This window comes from Taudactylus pleione, unplaced genomic scaffold (genome assembly GCF_031769625.1).
Source record: "Taudactylus pleione unplaced genomic scaffold, aTauple2 ptg000329l, whole genome shotgun sequence".
In the NCBI taxonomy this organism is placed as follows: domain Eukaryota; kingdom Metazoa; phylum Chordata; class Amphibia; order Anura; family Myobatrachidae; genus Taudactylus; species Taudactylus pleione.
In genome coordinates this window covers 8,058,880-8,080,852 of record NW_028284730.1, presented here as the reverse complement: position 1 = coordinate 8,080,852, position 21,973 = coordinate 8,058,880, and the positions used below count along the sequence as shown (strand labels likewise).

Below are 21,973 nucleotides of genomic sequence, written 5' to 3'. Positions count from 1 at the left end.
GCGGGAACATACAGCTATGACCCAAACACTCTCCCGCGCAGCTCCCCCTCCATCTTCCACCTCTCACATACACAAGTTATATGTGTGTGTGTGTGTATATATATATATATATATATATATATGTTATATTGTTTTATATATGCATATATACAAACACATACACACTGTATACAGATTATGTACTGACTGTACAATTACATATAATTACATCCTGGATATGTACTACTCACACATAAGCATATCTATCTATCTATCTATCTATCTATCTATCTATCTATCTATGTGTGTGTATGTATATATATTATATATATATATATATATATATATATTATGAACTATATGGTATATTTATGTTAAGTGAGATATTTATTATACACACACACATGTATATATATTTTGTTAAGCACAGTGTCATGTTATGTGGTATCTCAGGAGGAGGCTGAATAATAAAACAAGCAAATAAATCAGTACAAGGGTAAGCATATGTACCGTAAAGTCAAATCACATGTCATATATTGTGATATAACAGTGTAAAATGTCCTCACTGTCCTACAGATGTTTATTAGGGGAAGTTGTTAGAAGGGGCTGTGAGAGGGTCTCACCAGGGAGGTTTTTTTTGTTTTGTTTTGAGTGAAAGATTTACGCAAAGCCTTGAAAGTAAATACACTAAGGTGGTCCAAGCCACTGACTACTGTCATTTATGCTGAATAAGTGGGTACATTTTGGCTAAGGGATAACCTAAGTTAGACATGGAGATGGTTCTTAAGCTTGTCTGATTGTGACTGTAGTGATAGAAACTGGGCTGTGAATAGACTACAGTACATTTGTGGATACCAGTGTTGTACAGCTAAAACCCCCTTTTGTAGCTTTTACATATGTTTCTATAAAACAAGATGCATATTCACCAGCCTTTTATATGCAACATCTACTCATAGCATTCTCTGCATTATGATGCTGGATAATAGGGAGCTGTAGGGTGCGATTTAGTCACCAATAGCTCTTGACACCACAGGTGGATAGGCTAGGAACCGGCAGTGCTAGTAAAAATGCAAACTGCACCTTTGTTATCTACATTTGTAATTTTAACTGTGACAGGTTGTAGCTTCGTAGATCAGCACCGGACTCTCCCATCCCGGTGTCAGTGCGATGCGTACCGGTGAGAGCAGCGGGTATGATTACAAAGGGAAACATTGTGAGGCCCTTTTATCATTAACTATTTGCAGCATATTCCCTGAAAAACACCCATTTTTGGCAGATATCCGCAAATATTTAGCAATCCTGCAATGTATTGTGGAGGAACCGCAGCAGGTATTTCCGATATCTGCTGCAGTCCCTCAATTTCCGACAGTAGCTGCAACCCCCATCGATGCGATGCTGTCAGATTTACCAAGCCCTGGAATGCAAAGCATTCCGGAGCTTGGCCCCTGCAGCTAACGCATGCTGCTGCAGACTATGGCTACACATTGCAAAATTAACTGTGAGAGGGTTCTGGAACCCTCCCCGGCAATGGCCGCCAGGCATGCGTGGTCTGTAGACCAAGCATGCGCAGGGGCCCAGCACAGGAGTGAGGAGACGGTCTCCTCACTCCATACACCTTACAGGGACGAGCTCCTGTCCCTGCGGGGGGGGGCTATTTGATGCATGCTGGCACTAATAAGTGGTCTATGTACTAAGCCTTAAAGTGGGCGGAGATAAACCAATCAGCTGCTAGCAGTCATTTTTCAAATGCAGTCTATAAAGTGACAGGAGCTGATTGGTTGGTACTTTATCTCTGGCCACATTATCTCTCTCCAAGGGCTTAGTACATAGACCTCTGAAATTGCATCTTGCAATGCGATCATGGGCGCTAGCAACGCGCGATTGTTCATAAATGGTCCCCTATGATAGGGTAAGGCAGATGCACCTACGAACTAAGTAGCAAGTGTGACCGCAATGCGTCTGATTGTCACCCACTGCTGGCCAAGTACTGTACTGCAGCAATAAGGAGATTTTCAACCACAGGAATTTAGTCAGAGTGCTCCCTCCTGGATCTGAGTGAGCACTCTAGGATCAGAGTCCTCACTCTGGTGTAAGAATGCTCCCTCCAGGATCAGAGTGCTCTTTCCAGGGTCAGAGTGCTCCCACCAGAGTTTGTGACAGGACCTAAACATTAAGATGTGAATATGTGCTCCGAGGACAGAGGTTTATACAAGAAGTGATAGATGTATCAGGGGTAAGTGCTTAGTGAAAGCAAGGGACGACCGTATACCTGTTTGTAATGCTGAGTGTTGGTGAATGGTGAAAGTATATATCAACTGCACTTCAATTGTACAACTGAAAGCAGACACTTGAGCACCACTCACTCTCTTACCTGATCCCATATTTAACATTACAAAACAGGAGAACAATTTTACATTTCAAAATTTCCCCTCATTCATCTAATTCCATCGAACACGCAAAAGTCAGTTTCAACTTTAAAAAATAATTTAAAAAAAATAGTAAGATTCAGTTTCAATTATGAAAAATCAGATTTTAATCCTAAAATTCAGTTTACAAAATTCGGTTAAGTTCCTCAAGTTTTCCCTTTTGTGTACTTTACAGAGTTACAGGATTTGTCATGGTCAAATGGCTGCTAAAATCATTTAAAATGATAAAACATTGATATGAATAATTAACAAGTATCAGATCATAATTATAATGTGTTGCCAGACATCTATGATGATAACTAGTGTTACAGATATACATACACTAAAGTGATGCAAATTGTGCTCATTTGAAAAACAATCAGAAAAAAAATCTATTAAATATATGACATGACTTAAATGATAAAAAATAAAAGTGTAATTTATTCAAAAGTTGGATATTTACATTAATACATAGAATAGTGATTAAATGTTGTAGTTTGTTATGGTTTAGCTGACAGTGGCTTTATGAAACATACAGTAAATCTAAGTCCTTACATCTATTACATTATGCTGATGTGCAATCTTATGCCTGCTGTACGTAGAACTGGAATACATTATGTAACCCAACGCACATTGTAAACAGTGTCTTTGTCAGCCTGAAGCAGGTGATAAAAAGAAGAGATAATTACAACTATTATTTGCATTATTTTACACATCGTCTTTATGAAGAGACCATTATCAGACAGTAAATGTCTCCAGCAGAAAAATGCTGTTATAGTTAGACCTGATTGAACTTGCGATTCAAAAAGTTTATGAAAAAAATATATTTCATGTAGAATGATGCCATAATCTATAATGTACATATATATATATATATATATATATATATATATATATATATATATCTACTGAATATATACACTATGTACATATATATATATATATATATATATATATATATATATAGGTACTGATGCAGAATGTTGTGATAATGTGCACTTAATTAAAAAAGAAAATATTAGGGAAAAAATAAATATTAGGGATAAAACTGATAGGAATATTAAATGCAGATATTTATGTGTAATTATTCAATACCTTGTATAATCACCTTTCCTGTGTTACTAGCAGTAAGCCTGCCGAACACAACATATTTAAATCTTATAGAAGGCGAATATACCCACCCAGAAGATGTAGCCTGATCTGATGTATTATGATACATTTGCAAGTAGCTGTCAGTTGTTGGACGCTGCATATGTGTCTTATACTGGCTTATGTGTGTAATAAATATGCATTACTTACTCAGACTCCCAGTACATCCATATTGTACACACATTTCCACGCGCAGGGAAAAAGATGCAATAGGGCCTCCTTCTGAGTTTTTCCAGACTTTATGAACATACAGCTACAAGTCCTTCCCTGGTGTACAAGTGTGTGTCTGTATGTGCAAGGACTAAAACGCCCACCCTGAGCATCTTTAGACGCCACCGGCAGTCGCACCATGGAAAGTTACACCAGCTCTTTGGTAGGCGCAGAGTTGCCATCAGAGTTTGGCCTCCAATGTGAGAAATTATTCTTCTGCGATGTTACTGACAGGTTCCTCATCCCTTCTATGTTCCCCTTTGCCTCGTGATTGCTATAATTCCCTGCACGTCCGTCAATGTGAGATATGTTTCTGTCTTATTAATCCTTAATAGAAGTGAATTTACTCAATACGACTCATCAATGAGAGATTGAGCCGGAAGAGCCGGATGTATTATTTGCTTTGTATAAATCACACTTTTGTGTGTGATGTCAGACTCCACTATTTACTTTATGAGGGAGGGTAATATGATGTCATTATATCACGTGATGATGTCACATCCTAGGAGTAACACATTGTCTTCCTCCCAAAGGTTCTTCCTCAAGTTCTTTCTGAAATGTAACCAGAACTGTCTAAAGACGGCAGGCAATCCGCGGGACATGAGGCGGTTCCAGGTATGTACATAGTGTTCGTGTATCACACTCTGTATAGAGCATATGCATATGCCTAAATGTGTGCTTATATACCATGTATATCCCTGTAAATGTCTCCTACACTTATATAAGAGTACTTTACACAACAATCACACCTCCCAATAACTTCTCTCCATAGCATGGTCAGCCAACATGAACCCCTCCTCCCCCCAGCTGTTGTGGAACTGCAAGTCCCAGAATTTGCTACTAGCCTGTGGCAGGGCATGTTAGGATTTAGATCCGCAATGGTTGGAGAATCTAAGATTGCCGAAACCTGATATACAGTAGATGGCAATAGTATTACTACCGGGCTCTTTAAAAACTGATTGCTGCCATTGACGCATTCTGATGTTACACTCGAGAGTGAGCGATAAAGTATTGTGCATGTGCCAGAACGCGATCTAGTCATAATCTTTCATGTACAGTATATGATGCCGCATGGGTACCACAGTGCTGAGTACATAACGATAGGTATTACTCTCCCAGTGCACAGCACTAGACACATCACCATAACGGGCACTAAAGGCAACTCTGCTGCAGCTATCACGCTTCTTGGCTACAGAGCTGCTTCTTTAATATCTTCTACAACTTATACCAACTGGACCCTTCCTATGCTCTAGTTTTCTGCTCTATATTAGTGTATACTCTCATTCTTCAGCTGCTCTATGTCGTTAAATACGGACTTACAAATTAGTTCTATATTTGCTTCCTAAAATTATAATCCTGCTTGCCCATATGGCTATTTCATGTAAGTTCTCCCTATTATACCCCCCCCTCGCCCCTCGTATTACTGCACCCTGTGAGTTATAGTTCCCCTCTGCTGGCAGCTATGCTTTCAGCCCAGGTTCCTGTCACATCTCAGGGACAGGCTGACACCTCAAGCATACCGAAACATGGAAACAGTTAAGGTGGCGGAGAGACCCAACGACCTTGATCTGTTTAGATAAGATGTAAAGATTTCCCAAGGTCAGCGGGTCTCTTGTGTAGTGTTTCTGAGCTTGGCTTTGTGTGACCCTTGGGCCCTAGAGGCTCAGTACCCGAGCTGGAGTCTACACAGTACAGAAACTGGAGAACAGGAGAAAATTATGAGGATATCTAACACCGATATCTACTTTCAAAGTTTTAAATATTTACTTGCATCGTTGATTAATAACGTGTGATAACTGTTGCATTAGATAATAGCACAATTTCTAAGACAGCATTTTAACTTCAGATTATCACACAATTTCTCAACATATCAGTACTGGGGAGCAATAGTGTAATATATTTATTACGCTACGTGTTGTTTTCATTAGCTGTTTGTATTACCGCTAGCATCTGATGGTTATTAGAATGGGGCAATATTTACCAGTTTCTTATAGGTGAATTGTAAAACAATTAGAAATTTATTAGACAAAAAAATAAAGTGAAGTTCTGGATCGTCCAAGTTTAGAATTACTGTATCTCCTGCCCAATCTCCATTAATAAAACAACAGATCTGCTTGGACCGGAGATCAGAGTGGATCAGTCCTGTGTAATAAACATTGTTACCAATGACTGTAAATTTGGAAAGACCAGAAAACTTTTCTACATTTTATTTGTGCAATAAAAAAAATAGGATCAATAAACATATGAATACTAATAGCATAATGCATGTACCACGTCAGTGTTATTGGTTCTGCATTGGAGTATGGACCCCATCATTTCAACCCTTTGCTAAATGCATATATACAGAACGTTACATCTTTGATACATTTTACAATTACTGTGCACATATTATTAGTCAGACAAAAAAGGTTGACTAAAAATGTTATAAATTGTCATAAAAAATATATTCAAGGGTTAGTTATATAACTAAAATCCATCTTGTAAGTTTTTATTTTTATAATGTTAATGTAGTAATACTTTGTGGGCTGGGCTGAAGTTCAGCATTATCACTGTGCAGACATTAGAACTACTGACATTACCGAGGCATAAGGCACAAAGGGGCTGATTAGGTAACTGTGCACCTTGGTAAAACCATGTTGTACTGCTGATTTACAATGTGCAGAGATATCAGATGTGAGTGTGTCCAAACTCAAATTTAGCTGTAAAGCTGTGGGCTACATGCAAAGCGTGTGTGGTATGATATGTCGACATTCAGAATGCCGACAGTCAGAATGTCTACACCAGAATGTTGACATGTTCTAAATGTCGACAGTCAAAATGCCAAAATAGAATGTTTCACTATTTTATCCTAAACCTAACCCTAAATTTACCACTAAAATGTTATGTCGACATGCACATTGTCGACATAATGAATAAGTCGACAGTTTTGTATATTGACAGGTTACATGTTGACATAACGCCCATGTTGACATTCTGGGCGGTATTCAATTGTTTTAACACGCACAATCTCCCGTCTAAAGTGACAGGAGATCGCGGGGCGCTGTTCATTTGATGCAGATTATCACACTGATCACGTCCATAGAGGCCGGGTTTAGCCTCGTAAAATGTCTGCCCCCGACCAAAGTGCTGAGCGCGATCGCAAAAAGTGCCGTTTGGGCAATCAAGCAGGTAACGTTTTGCCCATTTCAGCTTGCATCCCCCTGGGGGGGTGAGCTAAAATGGTGCACCGGCAGCTGATCGCGCACGACAGGAGCAACAATTGAATAGCTCCGTCGGGCGCAAACGGAGTAGAAACAATTGAATACCGCCCTCTGACTGGATACCGCAAAAGCAGCCAGTATTTACAATGCATGCAAAAACGGAAATATATGTGTAGCACCAATTGCATTGCAACATGGTTTGTTCCAGATACAAAGTTACATGCTTTTTTTGCTTTGATCCCAACTGAGAATTAGACCCAGAGAAGAAAGGCCATCGGTGGGTTAACCATTGATGGTCACAATCAATGGTTCCATCAGTGGTTACCCTCAATCATGTGTAACCATCAGCAGAAAACCATCAATGGTTTTGCCCACCAATGGCCAGCCCTGCTCTATTAGTCACTGAGCCAATCAGATTTAAGGAAGGGCTTCATTGGTTGTAGCGGGAGGGAAGAGGGGGGCAGAGCTATGCTCCATGTTCTGCCGTCAGGGGGTAAAAAAAAGCATTGTGGGGCTCTGTGCCATTGATGGCGGAGAACCATTGGATCTCCATCATCAATGGCAAAACAATCAGCCATTGGTGGTTAGCCATCAATGATAGGTAATCATCATTGGTCAATAGCCATCCATACCCCAGAGTGTCTTCATTTTTCACCAGTAACACTTATTGCCAGTGAATTAATAGTCTGCATTCTCTTAGATATTAGTTCAGCCATAGAATGACAATGACTTTGAATAGGCAACAGGGATCCTCTTGCTACTGTAGCTGTATCTGACGTCTTTCTTTCTACAGGTTGTCCTCTCCACCACGGTGAATGTAGATGGACATGTCCTGGCTGTGTCAGACAACATGTTTGTTCACAACAACTCAAAGCATGGAAGGCGGGCAAGGCGGCTAGACCCTACGGAAGGTACGGACGCTTATCTGGAGTACGGTATGGACTTCTCGTTCTTCAATTATCTGTATCCAGAGACCGCATTGCAACTTATGACACCTAGATTGAGTGTAAACTGTGCACTTCCTGTATATTTATTCCTTTAAAATTATGTATAACCTGATGCCCCAAACTAGAGGGTCCTGAGATGCCTCTAATGCTCCTGGCAGGCTTCTATTTTTTATAACTGCTAAAGGCGTTCCTATGGAGCTTCCCATTCCATGATGAACTAATGCTGCATTCGGCAACCAAACCCTCTGTTGGGCTGCCCTGGTCTACATATATATAATCATATCTCCTATAACATATGCAGTCTCGGCAGAGATTAGAGGTCGGTACACATAATTCTGTTGCTGTATATTCTCTGTCATTTTCACATCCTGTCAGATTAAGTTCAGTGTAGTATAACATACAGGGGGTGATTCCCTTAGGCGTGAGGTACCTCGCACATAATTTTATTGCGGGTAATTTGCGATAAATCAATAATGTTGGAAATCTCACTGTGAGCATCGAGCCTGACAATAGGGCTTAACTTCACCCTTTGTTTACACCTATGAAGCTGCAAGCGCAAGTGAGCAAAGTTAGGGCCTATTTCTGGGTGCTCATCGTACATTATCAGTCTTAGGGGTCTATTTACTAAGCAGTGTTAGGAGACAGAGGGAAAAGTGATAAGGTACCAGCCAATCAGCTCCTAACTGTCATCTCACAGGCTGTGTTTGAAAATTGACAGTTGGGAGCTGATTGGCTGGCACCTTATCACTTTCTTATCACTTTTCACTCTGTCTCCTAACGCTGCTTAGTAAATAGACCTTAAAATGATAAATAAGGGTAACACTCACCTAAGTGAATCTCTCCCACTGATTAGTAAAAGAGTGACCACTAATGAGAAGGACGCTAATGCCACAGCAGCTATGAAATTGGCCGCAGCGGCTATTCAGAAATATGCAAATGTCGCACATCCAAGCGACTGCGTACAAAGATGCAGAATCGGTCGCAGATCAGTCGATAGTCAGCCTTCTGAGTAACTATATGGTTGTGCAGATGTCGGAGCCATCTGCACGACCATTTCTGCCCATGACCAGGATCGCAGTCGCGGGCAGAAACACACCTCAGCAACGGTCGCGACATGCCTGTGTTTGAGTCGCCATGCCCTATTGCCGAGCACAAACAGTCTCTGCCTGTCAATCACTTTGTGAATAAATCCTCTCTGCGAACGAGATAGGTAATGACACCTGCCGCCTGCGCTGTACGGCTCAGACGCGTGTGCAGACCGCTGCATCCATCTCTGAGTCAGACCCAAAGTCTTTCCGCGCTGTTATCATGTATGTGTAGCAGCAGATTTACCTTGGATGCCAAAATACCTGATCCCTCTACTGTACGATTATCACCTCTTTCCAGGGACTTCTTATATATCCTATGACTGCAGAAACTTTTATACAAACACAAGGAGACAGTCCTTAATAATGTGCTGTGTACATATCACCTGAGTTGTTCCACTGTACTTGGGACCACCCTCTGCATTGTGCGTCTGCACGGTAACTTAGTTATCAAACACCCACTGTGTCGTGTCCCGCTTACCTGCAGCCCTTCCTGCAATTGTTGGTAATGGAAAAATAAATGGTTAATAAAGACCATAAAAAAGTGATAAAATAAAAAAGTTGATCAAATTAAACAATAAACAAAAGCAATATAGGGATTGATCTATCCAGCAGTGAAAATAGAGTAAAGATGGACCAAGGAAGAAGTTGCACATAGCAACCAATCAACTTCAAGGTAGCATTTAAGGACATTCTACTAAATGATAGGCAGAAGCTGATTGATTGTTATGGGCAACTTCTCCACTGGTCCATTTCTCCACTCTTTTCACTGCTCGATACATCAACCTGAACCCATATACCTGTTTTTCCGAGCGAACACTACATTGTTATACTCATAGGCCTTCTAGCATTCAAGGATTTAAATTACTTGTTGAGAGGACATAGGGGGAGATGTATCATGCCTTGGATAGAGATAAAGTACCAACCAATCAGCTCCTAACTGTCATTTTTCAAACACAGCCTGTAACATGACAGGAGCTGATTGGTTGGTACTTTATCTCTCTCCAAGGATTGATACATATCTCACATAGTCCTTACGGCAGAATCAGGACCTCTAGCTACTCTCTCAGCATCACACATACAGAACCACACACACCTCTGTGGTCTAGTCTTGTCCCCGGCCAGTGAGCGGGCTTATTATCACAAAGATGCTGCTCATATTATTATTATTTATTTATATACTATTACTCTGGTTGCTATTTCTCAACACATCCTGTATTAACCATGTTAGGAATTAATGAACTGGAAGAGAATGATTGAATCAGTAAGGAATTTAGTGTGGTGTTAATTTCCCCCCGGCGGGCGGTCAAACGGTGGAAATAAATCCCAGGGTGCAGGGCTATACTGGAGTCCAGCTTTGGTTAAGCTGATTGGATTTGATTGACTGGCTGCTCATTTCTGGAACCTCGCCAGAGATCTGAGGCACCTTTAACCTTGTCAGTGGTGGAAAGCGAGTGATAGATTGAGGCTGGTTATGGCTCCTGATGGAGAATGGAGTTGTGAGGCCTACCCGTATGGAAGGGGAGGAAGCCATAAAGACACAAAATAAGTGGTGCAGATAAGACCTGCCGGGCCAGGGCCTTTTCCTCATCTGGTGTGACCTGTGCTGAGCCATTGCTATGATATTAATAAGCTTCATTTAAATGTTTAGTGCAAAACAAGAACTGAACACACTGACGTGATTTACTAACTTTGCTTTTTTGGGGGTTTTAATAGCAATTTCACTTTTCAGTTCTAGTGTAACCATTGTTCTGGAAAAACAGGTTCAGATACTGGGGGTGGAGCTATAGAAAAAACAATTATATATACATTATATAAACTTATATATTTTATATATACGTATATATAGTATTTACAGACTAGGACACTCAAAAGGGCCTTTAAAATAAAACTTAACTTATGGAAAATACATTTTGGCACAGGACAGTATATATATAAATTGCGCAGCGCTTAACAGTAAACGTACAAATACATGAGTTTAGGAAACAAAAACAATTCTTTAACCTTGCGCCTCTTGGCAGCAACTATTAACCTATAAATGGGCACACCCTAGTCCCAAGAAAGAACAATTGTATAATACAGGCAAGAAGAGGTATTTCAGCGCTGAAGCTTCGGTCCACATACAATATGTGATCACTTTACAAAGTCAGTCCAATCCGATGTTGTCCTATGCTCCCGAACAACTGGATCTAAACTTACATTCAAGTTCTCACCGGAGTGAATATAAAGATATCTTTATGGAATCTTTTATTCTGTTCTATAATCACACGTGTCAGAACCTCATGGAAAGAGGAAACTTACATTATCATACTTGCTCGCATTGCCTTTATTGTACAAATACATGAGTTTATATTAAAGGCAATTACAAATCATGTTATGAACACAAGTATCAGTTGCACAGCTGCAACGGCAAGTAACACAAAGCAAGTACTACTTTCATACGTATGAGTTGAATATAGCAGAAGACCACTCACTTAAACAAAATTGCAGCATAAAGTAAATAGGGGAAGGCATGAGATGTTAGGTAGTGAGGCATCTTCTGAGAGTTTATAATCTAGAGCAGGTCTGATCAACCTCTGGCTCTCCAGCAGTTGTGAAACTACAAGTCCCAGCATGTTTTACCAGGTGATCGGAGGGAGGAGAGCCATAGGTTGACCAGGCCTGATCTAGAGGGACAGGACAGGTGGAGACAGTAGGATGATGTCCATCATACATCATGATAAACACCAAACATTTTAACAAAATCAATACCCTTGGTTTATTGATTAAAAGAGTCACAAAACACACTTAAATTATATGTAATTGTCTCAATACAAACTGCCCTTTAAGTATCCATATGCATTTGTATTGTTACTATTCTTCTTATGTTTTATTTATACAGTACCAGCTTATTATGCAGTGCTTTACAATAATTTCATGTTTTTGTGCAGAAATATCAGAAAATTGTTATCGGGAATCTCTGCAGACTGCACAGGTTTTTTTTATTTTGCTCCATACTCTCATTTGATAATCACATCTGATTCCATTATTAAAACACAAGGGATACCCCGACCTTCTGTGTATTGCCGGTGACAAGTTCCAATCACTTAGCCAGTCTCCCGCAATCTGAAATAAAATAATGTCCTGAATTTTTAGAATGCAAAAAAAAATTTCAAAAAATTTAACATTAAGGGCCGTATTCAATTAGACGTGAAAAGCCGAGATCCCCAAATTTGCCAGGACTACTTATTTTCTCCAAAAAAACTGCTTTATGCTATTCATCACCAATTGTGCAAAGACGCTAATTAGAGGCAATTGTACCAACTTAAACACCCCAAACAGTTGTATTAGGACTAATCGGACACTACTACATTGATCTCCCATGTTTCTGCATCTTTTTGGGGGGTTCAGGCTGATTTCCCCGATTCTGACACCACTTTCCGCCTGTTCTGTCTTCACGTGTCGCCGTTTTTGCGTGTTTTGGAATTGAATATGGCGAATAGCGGGGACACGCACGATAAGTTTCCGGGGCCAAAAGATGCGATGTAGGCGAAAAGTCCGGCAGGCAGAACTTTATCACGGGTGCAAAACTAATTGAATACGGCCCTAAGTTTCTTTTTCAGTTTCTCTGTGTTATTTTTTTTATGCACTGTAAAAATGCAAAGTGACTTTTGGCTTTCACTAGATGAGTGTTTCCATTATTTGAAAGGCTGCACAGTATTTTCTGAGTCTGGTTGTAATCCACAAATGTGTAATGAAATAAAATTTTACTTAGAAAACACACCCATAAAAAGAATGTGGAAAGAAACATTGTGAAATATAAGGTTGCAATTCCCAAGAATAAACACAGAAAAGGCCCCAATGCAGGTGTGAATTCTCCCAGTAACTGACGGCCCATCTTGGGCGAAGATATATATATATATATATATATATATATGTAGACATTCTATTTAAATTTTTGGAACGTGCAATAATGGTTGACAAAAAGATTTTTCAACGAGATAGGCATACACCTGAGCTTCTTAACATGAACACTGAAGTACATGTTTACTCTTATGTGTAATGTCCTAAAACTCCAATAAAAGACTAGACATTGTTATGTGTCAGACACTTATTATTATATATATATGTAATGCTGTTACTACTACAATAACTGATCCATTATGGAGGGAGGCGACCAATGGGGCGAGAGGACCAGCAGGCAGAACACTGAGTGACATGCCATATCTTTGTTATGTCTACAGCCACACCATGCATCAAAGCAATCAGTCCGAGCGAGGGTTGGACTACGGGTGGTGCTATGGTTATCGTCATTGGAGACAATTTCTTTGATGGACTTCAAGTGGTGTTCGGGACTATGCTGGTTTGGAGTGAGGTAAGTGGTTTGTGACATGCCTTCATCAGAGGTGGTGGCGTGTGGAACATTTAAACAGTCCATGGGATCAATCAGCAGCATGAATAATTAGTAAACAATGCAATAGTTCAAACAAGTAGCATGGTGTTCTGCTTATATCTTTTAGGGTCATGTATGCACATTTTTCTCCATACATGCCCCGTCCACTTGGTTCTAAGGAGGAGATTTATCAAACCTTCTTAAGAGTACAAGTGGAGGTGTTTTCCATAGCAACCAATCAGTGACTAGCTATCATTTTATAGAATGTACTTCATAAATGATAGCTAAAATCTGGTTGGTTGCTATAGGTAGCACCTTCACTTGCCCTCTATAGAAGTTTGATAACTCTCCCCCCAAGAATCTCCATACAGTATATATAGGCATTGTTGGCAGCACTTAGAGATCAAAAATTAAGATGGTCCTCTACACTATGGGGGAGATTTATCAAAGCTTGGATAGAGATAAAGTGGAGAGAGATAAAGTACCAACCAATCAGCTTCTGTCATTTTACAGGCTGTGCTTGGAAAATGACAGCTAGGAGATGATTGGTTGGTATTTTATCTCTCACCACTTTATCTCTCTCCAAGCTTTGATAAATCTACCTGATGAAATAGTGTTTGCCATCACTCTCAATAAGACGCACAGGCATGGTACTTACCAATTTGTGCCTCATGTTTTTGTGATGCCACTAGTTTGTAGTGAATGCATAGATAGCATCTCATGAACACTGTCTCAGCCTATGACTGTGTGTTGGCAATGGTACACTATATTAAGAGTCAGTAGGTGAATAGTCATAATCTGTAAGTAATTATTTTATTGCTGTTTTCAAAACATCAGGGTGGCACATAATGTCTCTAGTTCAGTAGTGTCCCTCTCTCTTCCTCAGCTCATCACTCCCCATGCCATCCGCGTACAGACGCCGCCGCGGCACATACCAGGCGTGGTAGAGGTGACTCTGTCGTACAAATCCAAACAGTTCTGCAAAGGAGCCCCAGGGAGGTTTATTTACACAGGTAAGTACAAACAGGGATCAGACAAAAGTTCTCCACACAGGGCAGAATCATAATAATCATTATTCAACACGGCTGCCTCAGAGGAGTCATATAAATGCACACGCATGATGCCGTATACCTTGGGGGTTATAATGACTAATACATTAGAAGTCGTAGCAGGGAGTCTGATTTCATAAAGTTTAGGGTGATCATAATTTGTGTTTTGTATTATCTTCTGTAGCTTATATGATCTTACTAGGTACTCAGAATTCAATATAATTTTGCTGCCTGGTACACAGGGTTTTACAGAATAAATAATCTAAACCCACAAGGAACTGACACTGTTAGTCCGATAAATATAATTTTTTTTATGTTCAAGTTTATTTAATGCCAAGATATGACCATACAAACACAAAAGCATCCATGCAGTATATACATCTCATAGCGCAAAGAATTTCCTGTTCTGAAGAGCTTACAGTCTAATTAGACTTAGTGACAAGCACCTGAGTACCGTAAAGATATTACTGATGAAAGAGAAAATGTTCTTTGATTTAAGCAGTAGATAATCAATTTCACTTTACCAACATCACCTGGTGGTGTAGATATTTCACAGTATACTTTAGTGACAAATTATCACCAGTTCTGCTCATTGTTCGTGAGACTCTTGGTATCTCAAAGGATCTGTTATATTCTATAAAGAAAACATTTTTTCATGAAAACACCTATTTTACATCAATTTGCAACATTTAATGTGTGTGGATAAGCAGAGCAAGTCACGGCCAGGACGTAATGTGCTACAGAACCAATTCCATCTTCCCTTACTCCCAGGACATATACCAAATCTCATCCAGCTTAATTCAATTGGGGTTTGTAGTTCAGTGACAGATGAAATGTGTATTATTAAACTGCTTAAACATACCCAATGGGATAGGAGAAAATCTAAGTTTAGCCAACGTTACTTTTTTTTTCCCTCCAAGTCTGAGACTTTCTATTAAATTCCCTCTTGTGTAGCTCCTGTTATATTAAAATTCATGTTCCCTTTAATTACTTAATAAAAAGTAAATACAAGTGCTGATACTGTGGGGATGTGACCTTCTCTGTTCATTTAATTTGAGGATGTTTCTCTTAGATAAACAAGGAACGGAGGTTACAGTTTGTTCAGATTCTGATTTACTGAGGAAATTAATACCTGCAGAAGGGGGTTAAAGTCTTTCTGATGTAAAACTGACAGTAGGGTTAATAATTCCTCTGCTGAGCTGACAATCTAATGTTTAGGACAGTGGTTCCCAAACTGCGCCGTGGCACCCTGGGGTGCCTTGGTACACTTGCAGTGGTTCCTCAGGTGGGTGCAGGGCCGGTTCTAGATATTGTGGAGCTCAGGGCGAAAGTTGCCAGTGCCCCCCCCCCCAAGAATAAAATAAAATAAAAAAACAACTTCTTTTAGCTGGCGGTCCTCTGCGTGTGCCGAAAGCGCATGTGGGGCAGCACTTACAGAGGTTCTGGCCTCCCCCCAGCTCTCCCCTCATGGCGAATAATTGCCAGGTGACTTACACAGCATGTCTTACAAAGTAATAACACATTATGCCACACACAGTAATGCCCTGTATAACACATTATGCCACACGCAATAATGCCCTGTATAACACATTATGCCACACACAATAATACCCTGTATAACACATTATGCCACACACAATAATGCCCTGTATAACACATTATGCCACATGCAGTAATAACCTGTATAACACATTATGCCACACGCAGTAATAACCTGTATAACACATTGTGCAACACACAGTAATGCCCTGTATAATACATTGTGCCACATACAGTAATGCCCTCTATAATACATTATCCCCAATTCAAATTACGCCACACAGCAGTCCCTTATTCATGTTATGACACATGCCCCTTTTACACAATGCCCAAATTAGTGCCCCTTATACAATGCCCACAGCAGTAGTGCCCCTTACACAATGGTCCTGGTAGTGGTGCCCCCCATGCAGTGCCCCCATTAGTAGTTCCCACAGTGGTAATGCCCCCTATAGTAGTGCCCACAGTAGTAGTGCCCCTATTGGTAATGCCCCCTATAGTAGTGCCCCCATTGGTAATGTCCCCTTATAGAAGTTCCCCCAGTAGAAATACTCCCAATAGTAATGCCCCTATAGTAGTGCCCCCAGTAGTAACCCTCCCTGTAGTAATGCCTCCATTTGTAATGCCCCCTATAGTAGTAGTGCCTCCTATAGCAGTAGTAACCGTCTCATTTTTTTTTTTTCTGGGGACCTTTTTTTTTTCTCCCTGGGCACTCAACGGCGCCCTTTAGGGGCCGGTGCTCCGGGCGACGGCCCTGTTAGCCTGCCCCTAGAACCGTCACTGGGCGGGTGGTCCAGCACCAAATAAAATTATTTATGGTCAATGTAATGTAAATATGTGGACAAACAGAAGCACAAACCTGTCCCCCATCGCATAACTGACCCTAAGGATGACAGGTCAGCACAATTTACTTCATATTACTACTTTACTAAAAAAAAAATCTGAATTTCTCAATAAACTTTTGGCTTAGCGGTGCCGTGAAAACAATGCTGATACTCTAGGGTGCCTTGCTTCAAAAAAAGTTTGGGAACCACTGGTTTAGGACAAGACCCAGCAAGATCAGGGATTGATTTCAGGAATATTTAATAGTTGATATATATTAAATATATGTCCCCCTTCTCTTACTAGCAGAATGGTGGAGGTCCCTGTGATACCCACAAGTATTAAATTATAGCCTCACTTTCTAAGTACAATAAGTAATTGGTGGTTACTTATTGGCTGGGCCACAAAATCCATTTTATTGAGTGAAGTCATCTCTGTAATTGCTAAAGCTAGGTACATACTATACGATATATTGTTCTGACGTGGTTCGGAATGATATATCATACACATCGTATAGTGTGTATGGGCCTGATTCAGCTGTGCATGCTAGTGCACAGCTGAATGCACATTTCCGATGTTTGGAAATCTGCGCAGGCGCCAGACCCGTTCTGCGCATGTGCAGAACGGGTCTGCGAGGCCGCACACAAACTGGCAGCAGACTGTCAGTGATTAACAGTCTGCTGCTTTTTGTCGGTGGGGGGTGGACAGTGATGCCCTCCGTTTCCTGAAACGGAGGTGTGTCTACGCTGTTGCGGGGGAGGGAAGAAGCCAGGATCTTTGTCGTCTGATGGAGATTTCATGGCTTCTTCCCCTAAACTGCAGCTGGGTCACCGCAGCCGACCGTTGGTACACAGATTGACCGATGCTGCATTGGACAACGCAGCTTGGTTAAGTAATGTACAGGAGGCGTGATGCCTCCTCTTGCATTACCATATCTGCAAGGATCGCAATTGCAAAGCTGCCTGTGTGCATACATCATATCTATAGCCTGCGTGCCTACATCATATCTATAGCCTGCATGCATACATCATATCTATAGCCTATGTGCATACATCATATCTATAGCCTGCGTGCATCTATCATATCTATAATCTGCGTGCATACATCATATCTATAGCCTGCGTGCCTACATCATATCTATAGCCTGCATGCATACATCATATCTATAGCCTGCGTGCATCTATCATATCTATAGTCTGCGTGCCTACATCATATCTATAGCCTGCGTGCATACATCATATCTATACCCTGCGTGCATACATCATATCTATAGTCTGCGTGCATACATCATATCTATACCCTGCGTGCATACATCATATCTATAGTCTGCATGCATACATCATATCTATACCCTGCGTGCATACATCATATCTATAGTCTACGTGCATACATCATATCTATAGCCTGCATGCAGCTTTGCAATTATGATCCTTGCAGAATCAGGCCCTATGTACGATTCATCGTTTACAGCGGTCATTCATCACATCGTCCCATTTGCTGCTCTGCACAGCAGATGGGACTGTGCAATGAACAACGCAGCGCTGTTACATGCAGCATGAAATGACACATCACGTCGTCGTACACCGGAATGTGTAGTGCGTATGGCGCTCGCAAAGTATCGTTGCATCATAATGCCCCATCGCTGAGTTACACTTAGTATAGTGTGCACCCAGCTTTACAGGCTTGGGGGTAGGTTTAGTAAAGCTTGGAGAGATAAAGTACCAACCAATCACTTCCTGACTGTCATTTTTCAAATACAGCCTGTAACATGACAGTTAGATGCTGATTGGTTGGTACTTTATCTCTCTCCAAGCTTTGATGAATCTCCTATTTAAGTTAGGCTGCTTAGATAATATAGAAACACATTTTCAGAAATAGTCAGGCACCTAAGCAAGACCCAGCAAGTTATTAGTCAAGAACAAATAGGTTTTTATTGTAGATATTGATGTCAAAGTTTGAAGAGCTTATTAACGTGGATGATACTTAACTTATCATGGGTGAGATAAATATCCTATGAGCCTCACAGAGCCTAAAATGGCTGACAACCGTTGTTATGCTCACAGTATGGGAACTTCCACAGCAGCATTTGTAAATGTCAAAAGACACATTTACATAATAGATGCATTTATATTTTAGTTGTCCTTTAAATATCTCTAATGAAATGTTGCTAATAACGTATCATGAATTCTTTGTGTTTTCTGTCCTGAATGGCACTAATCAGATTTTCTTTCTACCAGCATTAAATGAGCCTACAATCGATTATGGCTTCCAAAGGTTACAGAAAGTGATCCCCAGACATCCTGGTGACCCAGAGAGGTTGGCAAAGGTAAGACCAGCAAATCACTATCTCTATCGCCAATAGGGCGCTATATTTACAGTAGGAGTTATGATGTGATGGGTAACTGTCAGTATTAAACTTATGTATTATAATGTAAGAGATTGCAGAGCACTGCGAGTATGGCCAGTACCAGGGACAGCTCCCCACAGGGTCCCTGCTGCTAAGAGTCACACAGCCCTGGGAATTCTCACTTCTCTCCATTTGCTCTGTGCCTTACAATCTGCAGGAGGGTAGCTGCTCAGTCTTTCTGGAATTTCACCATATTCTCTTCTTTCCTAAGGAAATGTTGCTAAAAAGGGCGGCAGACCTGGTTGAAGCATTGTATGGAAACCCCCATAATAATCAGGTAATTCTCCACCAGCCCCAGCGTGAAGAGAGATCAGAGATCTCATAGACGGCGTACAATGGTCATGTTGTCTATATTCTGTCAATGTGTGTTTCCATCTCATCACCACTCTCCTTCCTCTGCCGCTCAGGACATCATGCTGAAGAGGGCGGCAGACATTGCTGAGGTTCTGTACAGCGTCCCGCGCAACCACAATCAGATCTCCACACTATCCAGCTCCCCCGTTCACGGTGGCATGATGGGAATCAACTCATATGGGGGGCAGCTAGGGGTCACAATTTCAGAATCACAGGTCAATAACCAGGGTGAGTAATAGGATGTGTGTTATCTGTTATGTGGCTGCTTGTCCCTCTAATCTCAACATCACTGGGTTCCTGACACTCTCCTTTCTGTGTCACACTTGTTATCTCACTTTACATTACTGTCTTCATTTGTTCCTGTATCCACCACTGTTTGACCACTGTATGTATCTGCTGCTCTCTCGCCTGTGTTTTAATATTAATTATGTCTCTTTTGTTCTATCTCCCCTTGTTATACCCGTTTTGCTCATTCTATGTCTATTCCCCGATTTTCTATGCTGTTGCCCCGCTTTCCCTCTGCCTTCTGCTGACCTTCCATGTACTGATCTTCCTGTCTGTGTGTTCTGTGTCTCTTCCTCAGGGTACATCCGGAATACAAGCAGTATCTCCCCACGTGGCTATTCCACCAGCTCCACTCCCCAGCAGTCTAACTACAGCACTCCTAGTAACAGCATGAACGGTTACAGCAATGTCCCCATGTCCAATCTGGGGGTCCCTGGTTCTCCTGGATTCATCAATGGCTCACCCACTTCGTCACCCTATGGCAGTGAGTATCGGGCAAGTCACCCATTCTCTGCTATGTAGTGATGTTGTACATTTGTATATCGAAATCCCAATTTCTATTAGATATATTAGAAATCAAAATGAATTGTAGTAGACAGCAATAATCTGATTATTAATATGATAGTATATAACAAAGCTCTCCCAACCAGCCTAGCTTCCATTGCTGACTGTGCCCATTCTCTCATTGTAGTTATGCCCTCCAGCCCACCTTTGGGGTCTTCTGGAAGTTCATCCATCCTGCCTTTCTCCTCCTCGGTCTTCCCCTCCATGAAACAGAAGAGTGCCTTCGCCCCAGTCATCCGACCGCAGGGTTCCCCATCTCCAGCCTGTCCTAGTGGGAATGGTAATGGATTTCGAGGTGAGGAAACATTGTGCATTGCATTGTTGTGATGATGCTTTGTGATTCTTTAGGCGCAACCATCGGTTGCACCATTGAAAACTGCACTAGCCCCATGCTAAGGTAGATTCTCCTTTAGAATATGGACTCCAATGTTAGAGATTAAGCGTCTGAGTTCACAACCACTTCAGTGACACGTCTGCGACACTGCCATAACAGGAACCATAAGACGTACTATCTCGGTGCGTCTGCATAACCACCTCCCACCCAGGAACGCCTAATACATTTTCACTGTGTGTCTCAATTGTAAATGTACACTAATACGAAATAAAGCAAAATTGTAATAAATAAGGTTTACACTTACAACTCCTTACACTCTCTTACTACCAGAAAGTGCCACCATGTCTTCTCGCTTACATATAGTCATGCCACTAAGAAGACATCCGTGATCACTAGCTCCCACGCAGGGGCCTCATGTGCAGAATCCCTGTGGGCACCCTCCTTTCTCTGTGGCGCAGTTGCAAGTTGACTTTGGCGCTGAGCCAGAGTCTGTTGTGTGTGCGCGGGTCACCGGGAACATGGCGCCCACGCCGAGCTCCCGGTGATTTCTGTGCAAATCTCAGAGAATATGCCGGCAGTGTAATTTCCACAGCTGACGCAGGACTCGCCTATACCCAGGGGCCCGTGTGTAATGGGTGCACCACACAGCCCGCGCCCATTATAGATACGTCACTGCTCCCTCGCAGGTAGACCATAAGGAAACGGTTAGGACTAGACTATAGAGGGCTGATGGCCCTGTGACGTCACACCCACATGACTCGGCCTGAAAGGGGGAGGGGCGGGGATGCTAACGGGGGACCACAAGTGTCCCCTCGCGAGCTCGCTACGCTCGCCACGCTTCGGGCACAGTGGCTCGCTGCGCTCGCCACAGATATTTATTCCCCCTCTATGCCCTAGTGGATGGTAACGCAGGAGCGTTCCAGCCTCCTGCAGCGGTCACGTGGTGTCTACGTCACAGAGGTCCTTTCTCCAACTTGGAAATAGCAGCAACCATAAGGAAACATCAGAGACAGACTTAAATTTACATTAGATGACGCCAACGTGTACATTCTACTTGCAAATGGGTTGTTATACATTTATAGCACTATAACTTGATTTAAAAAGAAATCATTTTAATAGTATGTTATGTATAGGTGCCAGCATTGGCCTTCCATAGGGACGTTAGAACTTTTATTAAGTATAAGTGTATTCTTATTAAGAAAATAATCTAATACTATATATTATAAAATAAGACAATAATATATTCTGTTTGCCGATCACATGTCCATGTAGCAG

General features: G+C 41.4%; 1 protein-coding gene across 1 annotated transcript in view; it reads left to right on the top strand.

Moving 5' to 3' along the window:
* Nucleotides 1-21,973, top strand: part of EBF2 (EBF transcription factor 2) — a 90,499-nt gene that overhangs the window by 63,311 nt on the left and 5,215 nt on the right. The window contains exons 7-15 of the mRNA XM_088443238.1: nucleotides 4,277-4,358; nucleotides 7,737-7,854; nucleotides 13,199-13,329; nucleotides 14,234-14,360; nucleotides 18,992-19,080; nucleotides 19,373-19,438; nucleotides 19,569-19,743; nucleotides 20,099-20,284; nucleotides 20,492-20,659. Of these exons, the coding sequence (XP_088299364.1) occupies nucleotides 4,277-4,358; nucleotides 7,737-7,854; nucleotides 13,199-13,329; nucleotides 14,234-14,360; nucleotides 18,992-19,080; nucleotides 19,373-19,438; nucleotides 19,569-19,743; nucleotides 20,099-20,284; nucleotides 20,492-20,659 (1,142 nt within the window). The remainder of the gene's footprint in view (nucleotides 1-4,276; nucleotides 4,359-7,736; nucleotides 7,855-13,198; nucleotides 13,330-14,233; nucleotides 14,361-18,991; nucleotides 19,081-19,372; nucleotides 19,439-19,568; nucleotides 19,744-20,098; nucleotides 20,285-20,491; nucleotides 20,660-21,973) is intronic.